Source organism: Scatophagus argus, chromosome 5 (genome assembly GCF_020382885.2).
Source record: "Scatophagus argus isolate fScaArg1 chromosome 5, fScaArg1.pri, whole genome shotgun sequence".
Taxonomy (NCBI): Eukaryota; Metazoa; Chordata; class Actinopteri; family Scatophagidae; genus Scatophagus; species Scatophagus argus.
Window position 1 is genome coordinate 22,650,236 of NC_058497.1, and position 16,673 is coordinate 22,666,908.

At 42.6% G+C, this 16,673-nt stretch overlaps 1 protein-coding gene across 1 annotated transcript in view; it reads left to right on the plus strand.

The window, feature by feature from the left end:
- Positions 1–16,634, plus strand: part of zmp:0000001236 (mastermind-like protein 2) — a 35,378-nt gene extending 18,744 nt beyond the window's left edge. Inside the window, exons 3-6 of the mRNA XM_046389722.1 lie at positions 7,972–9,186; positions 14,685–14,849; positions 14,968–15,076; positions 15,167–16,634. Of these exons, the coding sequence (XP_046245678.1) occupies positions 7,972–9,186; positions 14,685–14,849; positions 14,968–15,076; positions 15,167–16,002 (2,325 nt within the window). The 3' untranslated portion in view covers positions 16,003–16,634. The remainder of the gene's footprint in view (positions 1–7,971; positions 9,187–14,684; positions 14,850–14,967; positions 15,077–15,166) is intronic.
- The last annotated feature ends 39 nt before the right edge of the window (positions 16,635–16,673 follow it).

The window sequence follows — 16,673 nt, forward strand, 5'->3', positions numbered from 1 at the left end:
TTTTTGTCCCTCTGGGAAATGTCAGGCTGATGATAAATTTTTAGAGGCCACATATTTTCTGCACCATGATCCTGCAATGCTCCCCCACCGCACACACTTTTTCCTCGGTTGGAGTCTGTGAGAGCTCTGCAGTGTTTTCTGTGTCCGTCTCTGCCAGCGCCAGTCTACACAGACCTTATTTGGAATGTCAGAACTGATAGGAGTGGGAGTCAAACAAAGCTTCCCACTCATTTATTTTTTCTTCTTACTTTCTAGCTGGAGCAGTCCCTTTTCAAACCGAACTAGCAGAAGATTGTTTCAGAACATGAGTGCAGATTAGTGTGACTTGCTCATCTGTCCTAATGCATATGTGTAATTTAAGTGAAAGCTGAGAGAGAGATGACAAAACTCAACAAGTATACCCTTTTCAACTAGTGGATTTTTCTCCATTGAAGCGGTTTAAAACACTAAATGTGTTTCCCTTCTCTAAAAGCATGAGGCTTATCAAGACCTGACTGAGTGAAGCAGCATTAGCACAGCATTAACCACTCAGCCCAGGTTTCCCACGGGATATAAAATGGATCCTTGTTTCACTGGGAAGTCGCCACAGCAGTGCTGCTAAAGAGCACTTTGCTGCAATCACATCAGATATTTACGAATATTGTTTCCGGAATTGGGACAGCAGTCATTGTGCTTGAAAGGGAACACGAAGGATACTCCTAATCCAGCTGAGCAACAGGACACAGACAGCTCAAATATGCTACCAAATATGCTACAATTCAAAATTATCCCATCAATAGTTACTGCAGATCCTGGTGTCTGACGCCTCACGTTGGCTGGAGAAGCCAGATGATGGTTTTCTTTCTAGTGGCCAGAGATATGACTGGAATGGCTGAGGACTGTGTTGCTCAACTCAGCAGTGGCACTGTTGGCTCTCACCATTCTGCAGCTGCATGCTGAAGAGCAGCCAGATGTTTCAGATGGTGAAATGAGCCCAGCGAGCAGGAAACGGCTTTGCATGCCATAGGAATCGTCTTTGAAAACAGGAAGGGAACTTGTTCCCTGCTTATGGGCCTTTTCCTGTGGCATGACCGGAGGCAGGCCTTGTGTTTGGCGCTTGCTGGGAAACAGGTACTTGTCTTAGTATGGCAATAGCCTTTTAAGGATACAAACTGTCTATCAGAGCTTTAAACCTGTTGATCATCAGATTGTCTACTGCTGGTGTCTCGTGTGGTGTCATTTTCACATGTTAATTTCACCTCTGCACTGCATTTTTATGTAACGTGATAGACTAAAAAGATCTTTGAAACCCGGTATGTTTACCAGTGTCAGCTCCAGGCTGCCTGAAGACTAAGATTTCCTTATTATCCTCGTTTACCTTCCCTTATGTAATATATCCTAACATCTAGGATTGTTAACTAACTGGATTTTTCTGTCCTTTTTTTCATGCTCACAGTGACCTCTGGTGTCTTTGAGGACTGATCATTTCTTCTTCTGAAGCCTTTGCTGTTAAGAGTTCTTTAAAGTTATGATTTATGTTAACCTTCCCACACCCTCAGACAGTTTCCCAGTTGGAAAATTGCTTGGTACCTCCTGCCTCTCACATTTAAACGGAGACACAGTGCACATATACGAATTTAAAGAACATGTCATCATGGTAGATGCATCATGTCCTTTCATTTTTTTTGTGCAAAGCATGCAGCGCTTCAGATGTGGATTGGAATAACAAGAACTGATAGAGGGTGTTTCCAGCACATAGAGTGTTGGACCAATGAGAATTTAAGTCTGTGTTACCACTAAATTAAACCCTTTGCGCTACAATAGCAGCTTAGCCTATATGCAGTTGGCAGGCAAGAGCTGTATGGCTATCTGCTCTGGGCTTGTTAAACGGTGGGATGTCTTCCTGTCCATCTGCCTTTTACAATGACTAAGTGAGGATAAAAGTGGCAGTTGTCTTAAACAGGAAAAATTATGTGTGAGTTGAGGATGTCAAACCTGAAAATGATTTTCCAGTTTACTCAGTGTATTATGAGCAGTTAATTTGAGCACATCCTAGAATTTCCCAGTTTAAATCAATTTTGAAGGGATCCCTCTTACTCTGTAAGCTACAGCGATACATTGTGCATGGGATTGCTCCTGGATCCGGGAAGCCCTCGGTCCTCCTCAGTAAATGTCTCTGCGGTTGAGAATGACATGTAGATGAGAGGCGACAGCAGTGTCAGGAGCTCTGTGAGCCACATGGCCATGGGTGATGTGATGTGACGGCTTGTCACTGCAATGTTGGTGACCTATGGTATGTCTGCAGTGGCGGGGCCTAGCTGGTGTTGCGGTGATGCCTTGACAAAGTGTGCCTTCCTCCCTCCCAAACACTCTCACACATTCCTTATTTGTTCCCAGGATCACTTCACTGCTGTCCTTCCATCCTGGGAATCCAATGGCAGGGAACCAGAGCTCTTGAACTGTCTGTCATCGTACCTGACAGGAGTATATATTCGACGAATATTATGCACAATAGGCCGTTTAAACTCCCTGACCAGGTGAAGAATGATTTGTATTTTAGATAATTAAAAGAGATGGAATACATAACTTGTTTACTTTGTCCACTGAGGTCAGGACTCGTTATTATATGAGTGTGCAGTGACTGGCGAATGCAGGGACACCAGCATTGCTTGTTACTTTTTATAAGTGACCCCACACAGGCTATTTTCTTCTGGGGTCCAGTCATATTTTCGGAACTGCTTCCTCATGCCTCCTTTAGCCTCGCTGATATCACATTAAACTCATGAGCTTGATTCTGAACAAAGGGAATACCAAAGCAAGGATCGATTGGAATGCTGCCTTTTAATCTGTGGATTTGGAGAGCTGATATTTGAATAAGAAGTGTCTCCAACAGGATTTTTTGTGTGCAAGCTGCCTTTTATTAAAATAGCGAGTTTCTCCGTGGAATGTTGGAGCTGAGCTGCATTAACTGTTAAAAAAAATCTGCCTTCAGTAAACATAATGGATGATTTCTCTTCAAAGGAGCTCTTATCATCTCTCCACATTTCCCAGAGGCTGCCACAAAGCTGCCTCTCTGTTTTTTTTTTCTTTTCCTGCTGCTGCTGCTGTTGCTGTTGCTGCTCATCCTTCTCCCCTGCCTGCTCTCTGGAGGGCAGCCTCAATCTAATACAACTGTGTCAGGAAGTGTGGGGATGCAAAGTGCTGATGAGCCAAAAGTAGCCCACCTCTGCAGTGTGCTGCTTTGTCCCAACACGTGCCAGCCTGATTAGGGAAGCACACCATGAACCTATGCTCACATCCCTGTGCATCCTTATGGCACATGCCCTGAAGACACAGATTAAATATGTTCCTTTTGTTGAGAGAATATGGTGAATTATATTCCAAGTGAGAAATAAAAAGATTTTATAATGGAATATATGTGAAGAGGATCAGGGCTACTGATGTCATCACTTTGTTAGTCACTAATTAAAAAAAAAAATCTGTTTAATGCTTCTTTGCTTTGTTTTTCATTAGTCATTTAAATCTTGCTTCAGTAGATACCAAGTTCAGTATTTCCTGTTGGACTGTCATAACAACACGCCATATACACTGGTGTGACACGTTTTCAGGTATGAGTTCAGTTCTAATTGCTTGTTTCTGCACCCCTCAAAGTTAAATAATTTTCTTCATTTTTAACGCTATGCAAATCTTGTCTTTAGATTAAATCCATGTGACGCTTGACGCCAAAGTACTGAAGAATTCCATTCAAATTTCATCAAATCATGTTTATCCTGTAACATTTCTTTCTCAGCATGTACACACCTTGCTGTTACCTGAAATGTCCTAAAACAAGCCATCATTTGATACCAAACAAGGATTTAAAAAAAGACAGTTTACAGGAAAGACAAAACAGAATCTGCCAGCCCTCATGACCTGATGTGACTGAAAGTATAAATTTCCTTAAGAACGTAAACACATCCTCAGTCTGAGCTTCCTTAACTTGTTTTCGCTAATTAATTTTTTTAAGTTCTCCAGGATGATCTATTTAATTTCTCTGGATGTAGTATCATGGCTTACAGCTTTAGACGGCTAATAGAAACCCTATAATTAAACTGAGCCCTCTTCACTTTCTCAGGATTCTGCAAGCAGAAAGCTGAATTTTGTGTGACAGCTGATCATTGGCACTGGTCTTAAGGCTCTTGTTTCTTATCTGGCAATAAACGAGCTGAAATCCCCTCTTGCAACAGTATGCAACCTGCACAACCACATAAATATTATGTCTCCCTAGGAACACAACAGTCATATTTATTCCTTTATTTTGGGACTGTTTTTTCCATGTCAGATGCCGAGAGGAAGGTTTCTAACTCTCGCAGGAGCAGATTGCAACATGTTTCAGGGCTCTGGTGAATAGATTAAAGACTGACGAGCTCGATCCTTTGTTGAGTCGTTCTCTCGTACTCGAAAGGGAGACATAAAACTTTCGAACGCTCCCTCAAACTGATATCCTTCAAGCATGCATGGCTCTGAGGGCTGTGCCACTGGTCTGACAGATGGTACCAGGAGGCCTGGTGTTGCGTCCCTGTGATGGCTCACCCGGAGCCCCCATCCACAGTGCTCAGCATCACCACACTGCTCAGCTTGACACATGAGCTACCAGCCCTCCAGCTCCCACGAATAGATAGCTTCTGTTGACAGGGCCAAGGTCAGGTTCCTCACTGCCGCAGTCAAAGGGCTTCAATAAGCAGCATCCAAGAGGTTATGTTTAAAAATGAAATCCATTCTTGATTCTCTTCTGTCCAGAAGTAATAAAACAAAAGCACAGATGCCACAAAATGTTACACCTTGTTAAAATCTTGAAAACACAGAGGTTATTGTGTTCTTTTCTGTTTGTTGTAGCTGTGAGAAGTTTAGATGAGATATTTTCCAACTTCAAGCCAAATAAATTCTTTTGTTGTTTTGCATTATTAAAATCCTTAAATGAACGTTCTGGTCAGCACTAACCCTGGACCTTGACAGTGGGTGAAATACGTTTTGCCAACACTGAGAATGAATGTAAGCAGCTATGCCTTCTCCTCTAAGATGAACAGTATGAAATGCATACGTTTGAGCCTCTCATGCAGCAGGAGTCACTTTCAAAGTGATTCAGAGCTTCCAAGCTCATTAAATGTTAATCAAAAAATCTATTTTCAGATCACTTAGAGATCTGTCATGAGGATTTCAGGCCAGCCAGGAGGCCACTGCTTCTGAATACTGAGCACAGAGTGAACAGGACGGTCCTTTATTTGTTGGAAATTTAAGAGAAAAAAAATGTAGTGTTTGAGCTTGAATATTAGTTTCAGTTTTACCCCAATCTAAGTGGTTTCCAGGAAGGACACTTGTCAGTGACCTAACCTTGACAAAGTCCTCATCGCACAAAGTCTCGAAAAGGTTTAGCTTTGAATTTGCTCTCGTCTTCAGTCCATTTTTAAATGGCACAGAGGCATTGAGGCAACCCTGTCTCACGGTGGCTTTTTGCAACACATCCACTTTCCTTTCCATTATTCATGATGTGTTTTCTCAGACAGTGCTTTGAGCCATGAGGAGTACTCCTGTCTGTCTTCTCCAGAACGAGCCCTGTGGAACGAGAGAAAGTGTGCATGAGCTGCACACACTAGAAGGCCTGTTTTCATCTGCACTTGGAGAAAAACAGATGTCCAGTAGTCTGCGGAGAGGCACAGCGTTTAATAGTCTGCATTTCAATGAAGATGGCGAAAGGGAACTTGTGAATGAGACGTAGTGTAGATGAACTTAGGGAAGAGCATTTAAAGTTGTATGTGTCTCTGTGATTCTCTGTGTTAACTTGGCATCATCCGGCCAGCCAGTCATTACATCATCTGACATCTTTCTCTGGCTTTTTCTGTAGTCTCTTTCAAGACCTTTTCTGTTGAGGTTTGCTTTTGTGGCAAAGTATATTCAACAGTAGTTCCCAGTTTCTTTTACAAGCATTAACCAAGCTAATATCAATCATTTTGATGTATTAAGAACAAATATTGAGCATTTTACAGTAAAAGTTAATTAAGAATTCATGTAAAACTATTACTAGTTTAATAACAATATCTTGCGCTCCATTTAAATCCCTTAATTTCAGTATTTGAGTACTAAAAATCAAAAGGAAATATTTTTGAAAAATCACTTTTGATGCATTCAACGAGATTTGAATCGCATGTCAAACATTTAACAAACAGTACATTTTAATGCAAGACATAACCAAATTAACAAGATGCTTTTCACAACATGAATGCATCTGATTATTGTTTGTCCACTGTGTTGGATTTGCTGTTAGCAATACACATAGTGATGTTTTTTAATTTTCAGATGGCAGGGGGTCTGTAAATGCGCCATCAACAAGAGTTCTGAAATGGGGCTCTGCAATATAACAGCATATTGTTGGACTCTGATGTTAGTCACATGTCAAAATGGTCTGCACTCATGTTAAACACAACACATTCTAGCCAAATGCAAAGCCGCTGGTATGAATAGAGCTGATCATTTCAGCGTCCCTCTCAGCACAACAACACCACCACCGTACTCATCGTCATCCATCCACAGTCATTCAGTGTGCTCAAAATGCACACACACACACACACACACACACACACTTCAATAAAGGAGTGTTGGTGAGTCACTGAGATATTTGTGCCTTGATTAAAATGTGAGGATGTATCTCTGAGCAATTGTTAAGAGCATTAGCAGAAGTAATACAGACAGAGTAGAAATGTAGTGAACTGCAGGATTCAGTCCAAGCCCTCAGGCTATGAATCATCTTAATCTAATGTGTGCCAGCAGGTGGAAATGACTCAAATTTGTTCCCACAGTGAAATATGCAACACACTGATACTTCTCTCTTGTGTTCAGGTTGGTGTACAGTCAGATCCATTTTGTTTCCATGCAGGCACCACAATAAAAGATGGCCACATCATCGCTCATTTTTATGTGTTATACAGCAGTGTGCATGAGATGGCCTCTGGATAAACAAATTCTGTCTCATTGAAGTGTTGTTAATGACGCAATGGCACATGCGAAGGAAGAAACTGCATTATTGTGTGGCCATGAGAATATCTGTTCCTGAAAATATAATTAAACAACAGCAAATCTGATAGGGTTTTATAACGCTTCAATTTTAAGGAGTGTTACTGAGTAGTTAGAGTTGTGAGGCGTGACTATGTGCTTATTACCTTCAGTGAAGACAATGAAAACAAAAAGAAGTCAGATATCTGCAGCAGCATGTTAAGCAGAATCTCAACCACAAAGGAGAAACTCTGCTATCTAACGAAGCACAATGGAAGAAAATATAATGTATGCAAATGAGGGAAACAAAGACCCCATTCTTCTCTCTGCGGTCTGTCAACTGTATCAGATTCATAGCTAGTTGCTCAGCCCATCCACGGCGCACAATCTACTTTATATCAAAACATTTTTCTAAAGGATGCGGCAGCGTGTTTAAATAAAACCATACATAAAAGCTTTTTTATATCTGCTTGATATTCCAAAATGATTTGACTGGGTGCTTCATGTCAAAATAAAGCATTTGAGATGTCATCACTGCTGTAGAATCAAATGTTATTCTAAATGAAAACACTGTCTATTAATAAAAGTAATCGGCATGAGTTGGTCAAGTGTACAGCATCCACGGGCCTTGGAGCAAATTGTGAAATTGGATTAATTTACATGGTGATACTTTGAGCTGGATGTGGAATTTAATGCACCCTTCCCATGTCACAGTGAATTAAAATGGCTCACAAGATTTTTGAATCAAGTGGTACAGTTACAGTCTTGAAATTGTCAGTCTTGAAAATGTTTTCTTAATGGTTAGTCTTCTGTTAAAGTTCATTTCAATTACATTGGAGGTATTTTATGAAAAAGACTGAACTGGTAAGTAGCAAGTTAATGAAATGAAGGTGAGGCGAAGTCAGTTGAAGTTTTTTCTTTCTATTTTTAAGTGTTTCTTTAATTCCATTCTGGTGTGTTTTGCAGCTTCAAGGATCTTTACGAAGGAAGATCGAGGGACATGCACCCGGACACGTACCAAAGCAGAATGGGCTCTCCTGTGGATTCCCTGGATCAGACTTTAAGCGGGTCCGTGTGGACACTGGTGGTCTGGGCCACGGGCCCTGCAACCATAACCTCACCCAGTCTCATTCTCTGCAAGGGCCCTCAACCATGGACATGCAGAGGAAGAATTACATGCTGCCACACGGAGTGGGGTCCGACATTTTCAACATGACCCTAAAAGAAATGAAAAAAGAGCCCTCTGAGGTCCAGTCCTGTGGCCAGCCAAGCACAGAGATGATCTTTGACTACAAAGATGAAGGTGGTGGTCAGATTGACCCAGAGCTGCAGGATCTTTTTGATGAGCTGACAAAGACAGTTCCAACACTGAATGACCTGGAGTTTGAGAAGATGCTGAAGCAGGATGATACATTTGGTTTGGATCTGGGGAGGCCAAGCTCAGCAGGAGCTGCTGCCAGCCTGTGTTCCCCAATGGAGAGGCCGATTAAGATGGAGCAATCCCCAGATTTTGGCCAGGTTCATGGTGGCTCACCTCAGCTTCGACCAGCATCAGCAGGACCTTCTTTCACACTGACCAGCACCTCTTCTACCACCACGTCGCAGAAAGCTAACACCCAGGCAGGGCAGCCCAGAGCCATGCCCTGCTGGCCAGAAATATCTCACGCAGAGCAGCTGAAGCAGATGGCAGCAAACCAGCAGCAGCCGGGCTCTCTGCTCCATCACCACCATCCAACACCACCTGCAGGATTGACCAGCTGGGCTCCTGTCATGAGTACCCACTCCTCCACCAGCGCCTTCCCCCAGGACAAAGTCTCCAGTCCTGCCCCGCTTAGCCAGCAACGGATCGGCTCTCAGAGTAAAGGTATCCACAACTGCCTCTTCAAGTCAAATGGTCAGAATGGCTCCAGCCATTTGGACATGAAGGTTCTCAGCACCAAGCCAACACTGCACTTCAGCCCCAAAGCACCTCATTCTGCCAGTCAGCCGATGCCTATCATGGCAAGCTCAGTGAACAAGACTTCAGCCCAGCAGCAGCAACAGTCACCATCCACCGGCCAGAATCAACCACAGTCAGCTCTCCACTTCCAGAACCAACAAATCTCCACGTCGGGGTCTCTCTGTCTGCAACCCAAGTGTGTTCCCGCAGGGCTGCCATTTAAACTGTCACAACAGCGGCAGGTAAGGACCAAAACTTTCCTTCATACAGAATTGCTGTTTGGTGAAAATCTTGTAACTCCAAAGTTTCAGGAATTAGAACAAAATGTTGTTAAGCTTTTTGTTTATGTTTAGCTTGATAACAAAGCAGGTTTAAGCATATCCGAAGGGCCTTCGAAGGCTTTTCTGTTTTACAAGGTCAGAAAAGTAGCACAGATCCAGTTATGCTGAAAACATTAAAATCACAAAAAAACAAACAAACTACAACTGCCTGCCATCTACCATCATGTATGTGATGTGTTACGAAATGAATGAGTCACCTTAATGACACTGGAGAGACAAGGGTTTCACGCTGCAACAACACCATATAGTGCTGTGATTGAGATGTGCAACTTTAACTGATTACAAACAGTTTAACCTATAGAGTTAGGAGCTGAAAGTGCAACACTGAGTCGCCCAAATATTTTATTTTTTGCATGATTTTATTTAGTTTTCAGCAAACGTTGAATGTCTGATGTGTGCGTGTGTTTTATTACACTCCATATATAAAGAAAATAATAGCGATTTTCTGCTAAGGATAACACGGTACACAGCAGCCAAACTCTCTCTGTCTGTAGTCTTTCTCATCAGTCAGTTTCCTCGGTTTGCTCGCAGCAGCCAACCTGCTGTCTGAACTAGCAACAGCGCGTTGCTGTTTGTTTTGGGACTTTATTGTCATTGTTCTAACTGCTGTCTATGCCTTTGCTGTTGTGGCTCCCTTGAATATGTATTTCCCCTGAAAGTGTTTTGACGATGACACAGATTGCCAGAGCATGGTAGATTAACATGCAGGACTTCTAATTTCTCTACTTGTCATGGTGGCTCCCCGTCAGGGCACAGATATGCACAGCGGGATTTGCTAATTGGAGGTTGTTAGCTACAAGGGACAAGTGGTGGAAAATGACAGTAATCTACTTAGCCTGGTGCCGGAGGTTGAATCACTGATTTGTTATGATTGGGGAGATTTAGACCGTCCCCTCTTTCATTTTTGCGCTAACAGTATCTGTAGCTGTCTTTGTGTGAAATGATAATGCGAGCCACACAAGAGAGCTCTCATAACCTCTACAGATCAAGGGAAGTGCTTGAGCGACTGGGAGAGGGTGGGAGGAGAGAGGGGAGTGGAGGGGGGTAAAGTTATACACACATGGAAATAAACAATGTAGGATGACAAATACGTCACCACACATGGGTGAAACAGCCAGTTCTACCACTATACAACGGAGCTGTTTACAGTCTAAACAGAACTTGTGGCTACGCATGTTCATTGGTGGACTGACAACTTTGTCAAGGTCTCTTTTAAAATGTGTTTGTCATCACAAACTGAAAACCTGATACTGGTCACAGACCGACTTCTGCGAATGTACGAGGCAGGATTTGAAAAAATCTTTAAAATTGGTTAAGAATTGAAAAAAGCTAACAGTTTTCAGGGCTTCAAACAATTGGCAGATATTTTCTATACACACAATATATTCATTCAGATTGTTATCCGAAATAAAAGTAATGCTTCTCTCAGAATGAACAGTGGGGGCAGTCGTGGATCAGCGGTTAGGGTGTCGGACCCGTAACCGGTGGATCGCTGGTTCGATTCCCCGTCCCGGTGTCCATGGCTGAGGTACCCTTGAGCAAGGTACCTAACCCCCACTGCTCCCCGGGCGCTGCACGCGGTCGCCCACTGCCCCGGGTTTGCTGTGTGTGTGTGCACGTCACTTGGGTGGGTTAAATGCAGAGAACAAATTTCGTTGGAGTGAGTTCCCTCCAATGACAAAATATGTCACTTTAACTTTAAAACATTAGCAACACAGGGAGTATGGTGTGTTAACTGTGATAATCAGTAATGCAATTTATGTAGCACATTTAAACCATAAATTGTAAGCAATAACAGTGGTATATGATTAAAAAATTACAGCTGTGGGAATGAAAAGGAGGAGACTTAGAAGAAGATATCAAATAATGGAAAAGCCCTAAATGGATTTTTATAAATTATTTAAAAAAGAAAAAAAAAAGAACGTTTTTAGAGTTACTGAAAGTAAAAGCTCAGTCACCTCTGCTCTTTAAGATGCCGAGGACATGGCTCGAGCTCATTAGGGGTCAAGATTTTGTGGGAAAACTTTCTCCAGAGGGTTATGTTTTATCGTACAGTTTATTTCAACAAATGAAATATGCAGACGTGAAGTTCGGGATATGATAGGAATTGTGGAGAAGACATAAAGAGGCACCTCCTGTCTCTTGCAGTCAGCATGGACAGGGTTAAAAGTCCAGCTAACGAGGAAGGGACAGCTCACAGAGAGGAGGAGAAAGAGTGGAGTCTCACAGTGAATTGAATTAGTAATGCCAGAGAAATAAAGGAAAGAGTGCCCTGATCCCCTGTGTAACATTAGCAACTAGCAGTGGGCTTCACTCCCACCAAGTGAAGCTGAACCTTTTTTTTTTTAAAACAGCCAGAGATGTCAGCTTTGCTGCTTGTATGAAGCTTCTTACAGTTTAAAAAGTCAGAAGTCAGTCAGTCAAAATTCATTTCCACCAGCGTGTAAATGTCTATCCATGAGGTTGTTTGCTTTAAGTGTGAATACATCATCTGGCAGCGAGTACAGTAGAGGACACTGATGCATTATGAAACCTCAGGAGGAAGTTACTCTGGTTGTTGGCAATGCTATTTATATATTAAGACAAAATGTAATGTTGCTGCTGGTCATGTCAGCAGTGTAGCTGTGTTGAGTATTTAAGTTAAAAAGAGAAAACAGACACAAAGAACAAAGAATAGAAACAGAAAAGAGTTTGCTGGGTTCCATGACAGTGGAAATAGCAAAAGAAAGACAATCTTGGTGTAGTAAAAAATGATTTCAGATCTTTTCTTACTTACAAATTGATTCCTCATTTATGCCATCATGGAGAGTCAAATCCTCGGGTAGTAAATGCCATTCATGAAGGGGCAACAGTTCACCCAAAAATGAAAATTCAGTCATTATGTGTTCACCCTCATGCTGATGGAAAGCCGCGTGAAGTTTTGTAGTGAATAAGAAATTTCTGGAGCTTTACAACAAAACAGCGGTGCTGCATTCTCCCAAAGAGCTAGAAACGCTGGGGACTTTCGGGGACGCTTTTAGCTTAGTGGCTACAGTGATGTTTTCAGCTTAAAAGGGGTGTTTTTCTTCATGGTATCGGGACCTGCTAGTCTGAAAGGCTCCCCAAACATTAACAGATTTACGGCACAGATTTCCATTCAACAGCTTATGGAGAGTTACTCCACCTTCTGCTCAGCATGAGGGCGAAGGAATATACTGATTTTTATATACTGATATGGTGATAACATACAAAACTACTGTAACTATTTTTAATTAATATTTTAAATACAAAGACTTGTGCCATTGGTTCATTTTGTGTCGTGTTTAAACGCCTGACCACTAGATGGCAGTTTTTGACTTTAACACTCCAACTTAACAGTGACACCTAAGAAGGGAAGAAGAAATCACTCATCACTAAAAACCCGTGAAACAACATATTGTCTTGCCTACAGTTTGGCGATATGTCACAATATACTGAATCGTAACCCCTGTATTGTGACACATGTCATAGTGTTTTATCCTCCCCGTGATTAGCTTCAGCTACAGATTTTCATTTATTTACCACACTTCAACTTGTACCTTGAGTTCTGCAGACTCCACAGCTTTTGTTGATGATCCTTTGGTACCACATTCTTCAGTTAGGATACGAGCGAGGCCACAGGGGTTGAGCCTACCAGGTCACTGCAGCAGGGCTGTGAAGGGAGTGCTTGTTTCCTGGGAAAGGGAGCTGCAGCCAAGTCCAGATGCCGAGGCGCTCCCAAGGGACAGCGTCATGAGTCCAGACTGGAGGAAGTGCAGTGTGAGAGCCGGCAAGGCTGGGCCTGGATCGCTGTCAGCTGCCTGCACTGCTGTAGGATGGGAGACTAAATCACTCTGCTCCTTCTCTGAGGCCTTAGCCACATGTGGTATTCATTTGCAACAAGCTTGTGAAGAACGAGAAGGGGAAAAAACATGGAAAACAGCTTTATGACACATCAGGGTGACAGAGAGGATTACTCACTTGTACATGCTAAAATACTCCTCACTGGGTTTTTCTTACAACAGAGATGGAACAAGAGCTCTCCGGTGTACCCCAGCGGGCAAAATATCTGTGATGGTCACAGTTTCTCACTGTCTAGATACAGGATACAGTGAATCAAAGCCAATGACTATGCTTTCAAGAGTAACAGGAGAAACCACTGTTTTGATGTTTCAGTCCCTGTGTAACCTCATTGCCATGCTTGGTTTGCTGTGTGGGTTGAACTGAGGCAGAGACGGTGAATATTAGCTTGTGAAATGGCTGGTGACTCCTGATGAGTTTCACCCCCAATTCTCTGATCCTGTTTCGTTAGTTCTCCAAATTTCAGCCCTGTTCATTATCATTCACACACACACACACACACACACACACACACACACGATCATACACATACTTCCCTCTTTTTTTCTGTTTTTCTCCTGGGGGACCACAGAGTCACCACCCTGCAGAGATCCATCCTCTGCGAAGAATCTGTTCTCTAAGTAATGGCTTCTGTTAAACGCACTGTTGGATTTGTAATCCATTTCGCCCTGGGAAACATTTAAAGTCAATATAATGACTGACATTGTATACACACCACATGTTGACTTGGATTTGGTGCACATTAACCTCTTTCATGACAAATGCATGCACTTGGTTGAAGCTTGAACACAGTGGGAGTGTGTCCTTGTGTCCACAAGAAAGACAGGTTTTAGTTGGAGCGCTCGGATGGTCCACAGAGCTGCCCAAAAAAAGCTAAACAAAATATGCATTACAAGGACATATAACATCTCAAACAGCCCTGATGGTGAAAGCTCCTCTGCAAAAGCACACATTCACGGCTAGACTTCAAACAGTTTAGATACCTCAGTTTCATCTGGGTGTGCCGACTACAACATATTAATCAGTGTGATAGTGTCAGGAGCCAAGTGGGTTTCTAGCGGATGGAAATGCCTCTTTGCCAAACACAACACAGTGATCAGTAAAGGAGTGCTTATTAAATGGAGGTAGTCATGGTGCTAGCGCTTAACTCCCCATTGGCACACATTTCCTGCTGTCTCAGGGATTCTTTCCACTCTCTTTAGACACAATTATCAAGGGAGAAGCAGGCCTTGAGGAGGGCTCACACTCCCCCTTCCAAAAAAAGCCTCCCTCCAAGTCTCCCTTTTTCATCTGCAGAGGGAGTAGCCTTGACCACATTCTGGAGGTTTAACAGCATATTTGAAACAGATCTGTGATATCTTGTAAACTCTTGCCCCCTAGTGGACAAGCTTTATTATTGCAGTGTTTTGGTTTGGCGTTGGCTCCAGTCTTCAGGTACTTGACAGAGAAGAGGCAAAAATATGTGTTTCTGTGTATTTCAATTTTTAAAAATGACCACCACTAATGTAAAACCATCACATGCTTCTGCTTCTTCTTCTAAGGGTGTTCATACTGGTCCAAGGATGCCCACCAATGGAAGCTTAGGGGTCATGTCAGCTCAGTCGCAACCACGGCCCTCAGCACCCAACAACCAGCAGAAAGGCCAAGCCAAAACTCAAGCCATGCAGAGACAGCTCAATCAACAACAGCACACCATTAACAATTCAGTAAGCGACATCTTACACCACAGAGCTCTCACCAATTAATAAGCAGTAGAGACTTTGTGAGAATTTGGTATTGATTGTTCATGTGATCAGTATTCACAATTATGCCTTTCCTTTTCAGGATAAAGACAATGCACATGATCAGTTCAGCCGTCATCTCACAAGGCCACCACCTGATTACAAGCAGTCGAGAAGCGTGGTGGGAGTTCAGCAAGGAAACATCTTCACAGGTATTGTACATTTCTGATTCTGAGTCAGAAATGCTTCAAGTGTTGATGAGAGACCATAATTGTGATCAGTTTTTCTGGGTATCTCTTTAGATCAGACCCCCTCCCAGTGTTCCAGCAATGGCCCTGACAGTGACTTACAGTCCATGTCTTGTCACCTCCCGAGTAGACCTGGTTCAAAGATGAGTCCTTCGCCTTCAGACCGCAGATTTGGTATCGGAACTGACTGTCATCAGAGTCCTTGTATCAGCCAGTTCCAGCAGCATAACAATCACAATCGAATTGGACTCAATCAAAGTAAGGCTAGGTTCCTGGGGCCAAACCCGCATGGGAATTCATTTGGTATGAATAATGTAGCAGGTGTACAACACCCAAGAACGGCGCCTGACCTGCATTCCTCGGGGGTACCAGGACAGGGCCTCGGAGGCCTGATGAGAAACGCCAGCATGGGCTGGAGCTCGGCCAACAAGCAAGTGACAACTGGACTCAGTGTTAGGCGGCTACCCAACCCATTACAGTCTCAGGGTGCACAGCTGGACATGCCAAACCACTTGTACCAACAAAGACACATTGGTCCTCCCAACCAGGTAGCACCTGACATCGGGATGCTCCCTTCGATAAGAGATGCGGGCCCAAGACCAAGCCAGCCAATGATGGGATCTCCATCAGCAGTGGGCAACCTGAATCAGGCCTCTCCTGAACAGAGGGTACCAGCAGGCAACTTTGCAGAGCCCAGTCCTAGCACGAGCAGCTACCACAATAACCGGGCCAACCGTCTGACCTTTGACTTCCTGCCCGAGGGAGACAACACAGTTCCAGGGATCAACACAGACTCAGACTTCATAGACTCTCTGCTCAAGTCTGGCTCTGGGAACGATGATTGGATGAAAGATATAAATTTGGATGAGATTCTGGGCAGTCACTCATGAATTTGGGTCTCTGATAGCTAAAACCTGACCCACAGCTCAAATTACAGAGGTTATGGATGTAAGATGAGATTGGTGACATTTTTTAAATAATGTTAAAATGGAATTTTGTAAACTCATATTATTTGTTATCTAAGTATACTGAAATGTTTTGTATTGTAGTTACTGTGAAAGGAATTTGTGTTCTGTCCTTAGTACTCAGCATATTTTATTCCTGGTATATTGGCCAAGAAACTGCTTTTCTTTGCAGTCCCTGTTTTTGTGGTCTCTTTGTCATAACACTCATGCTGTAGTGCTGTCATATAGGATACAATACCAAATTCACACTGTGAAAAGAAAACATCGCTGTGTTGCTTTCATCTTGGTTTTCCAAGTTAAGTTTCTAAATCTTGCATCCACTATTTTGCATGATGTGGTATTTACCTTAACAAGTTCTGCTGCCATACACACACAGAATCTTGCCACAACAGATGTTTTCTTACCTATTGTTCAAGCTTTTTCATCTGTGGTAGTTTTCGATGCAGTTTAAGATAATGTAACCTTTAGTTTTTTTTCATGTTATATTTAATAATTATTGGGATAGTAAGGATACATTATAATACATGTAATAAATAAAACTTATTTGAATAAATGAATAGATAAAAAGTGTTCTTGTATCTTCTTCAATAGATGCT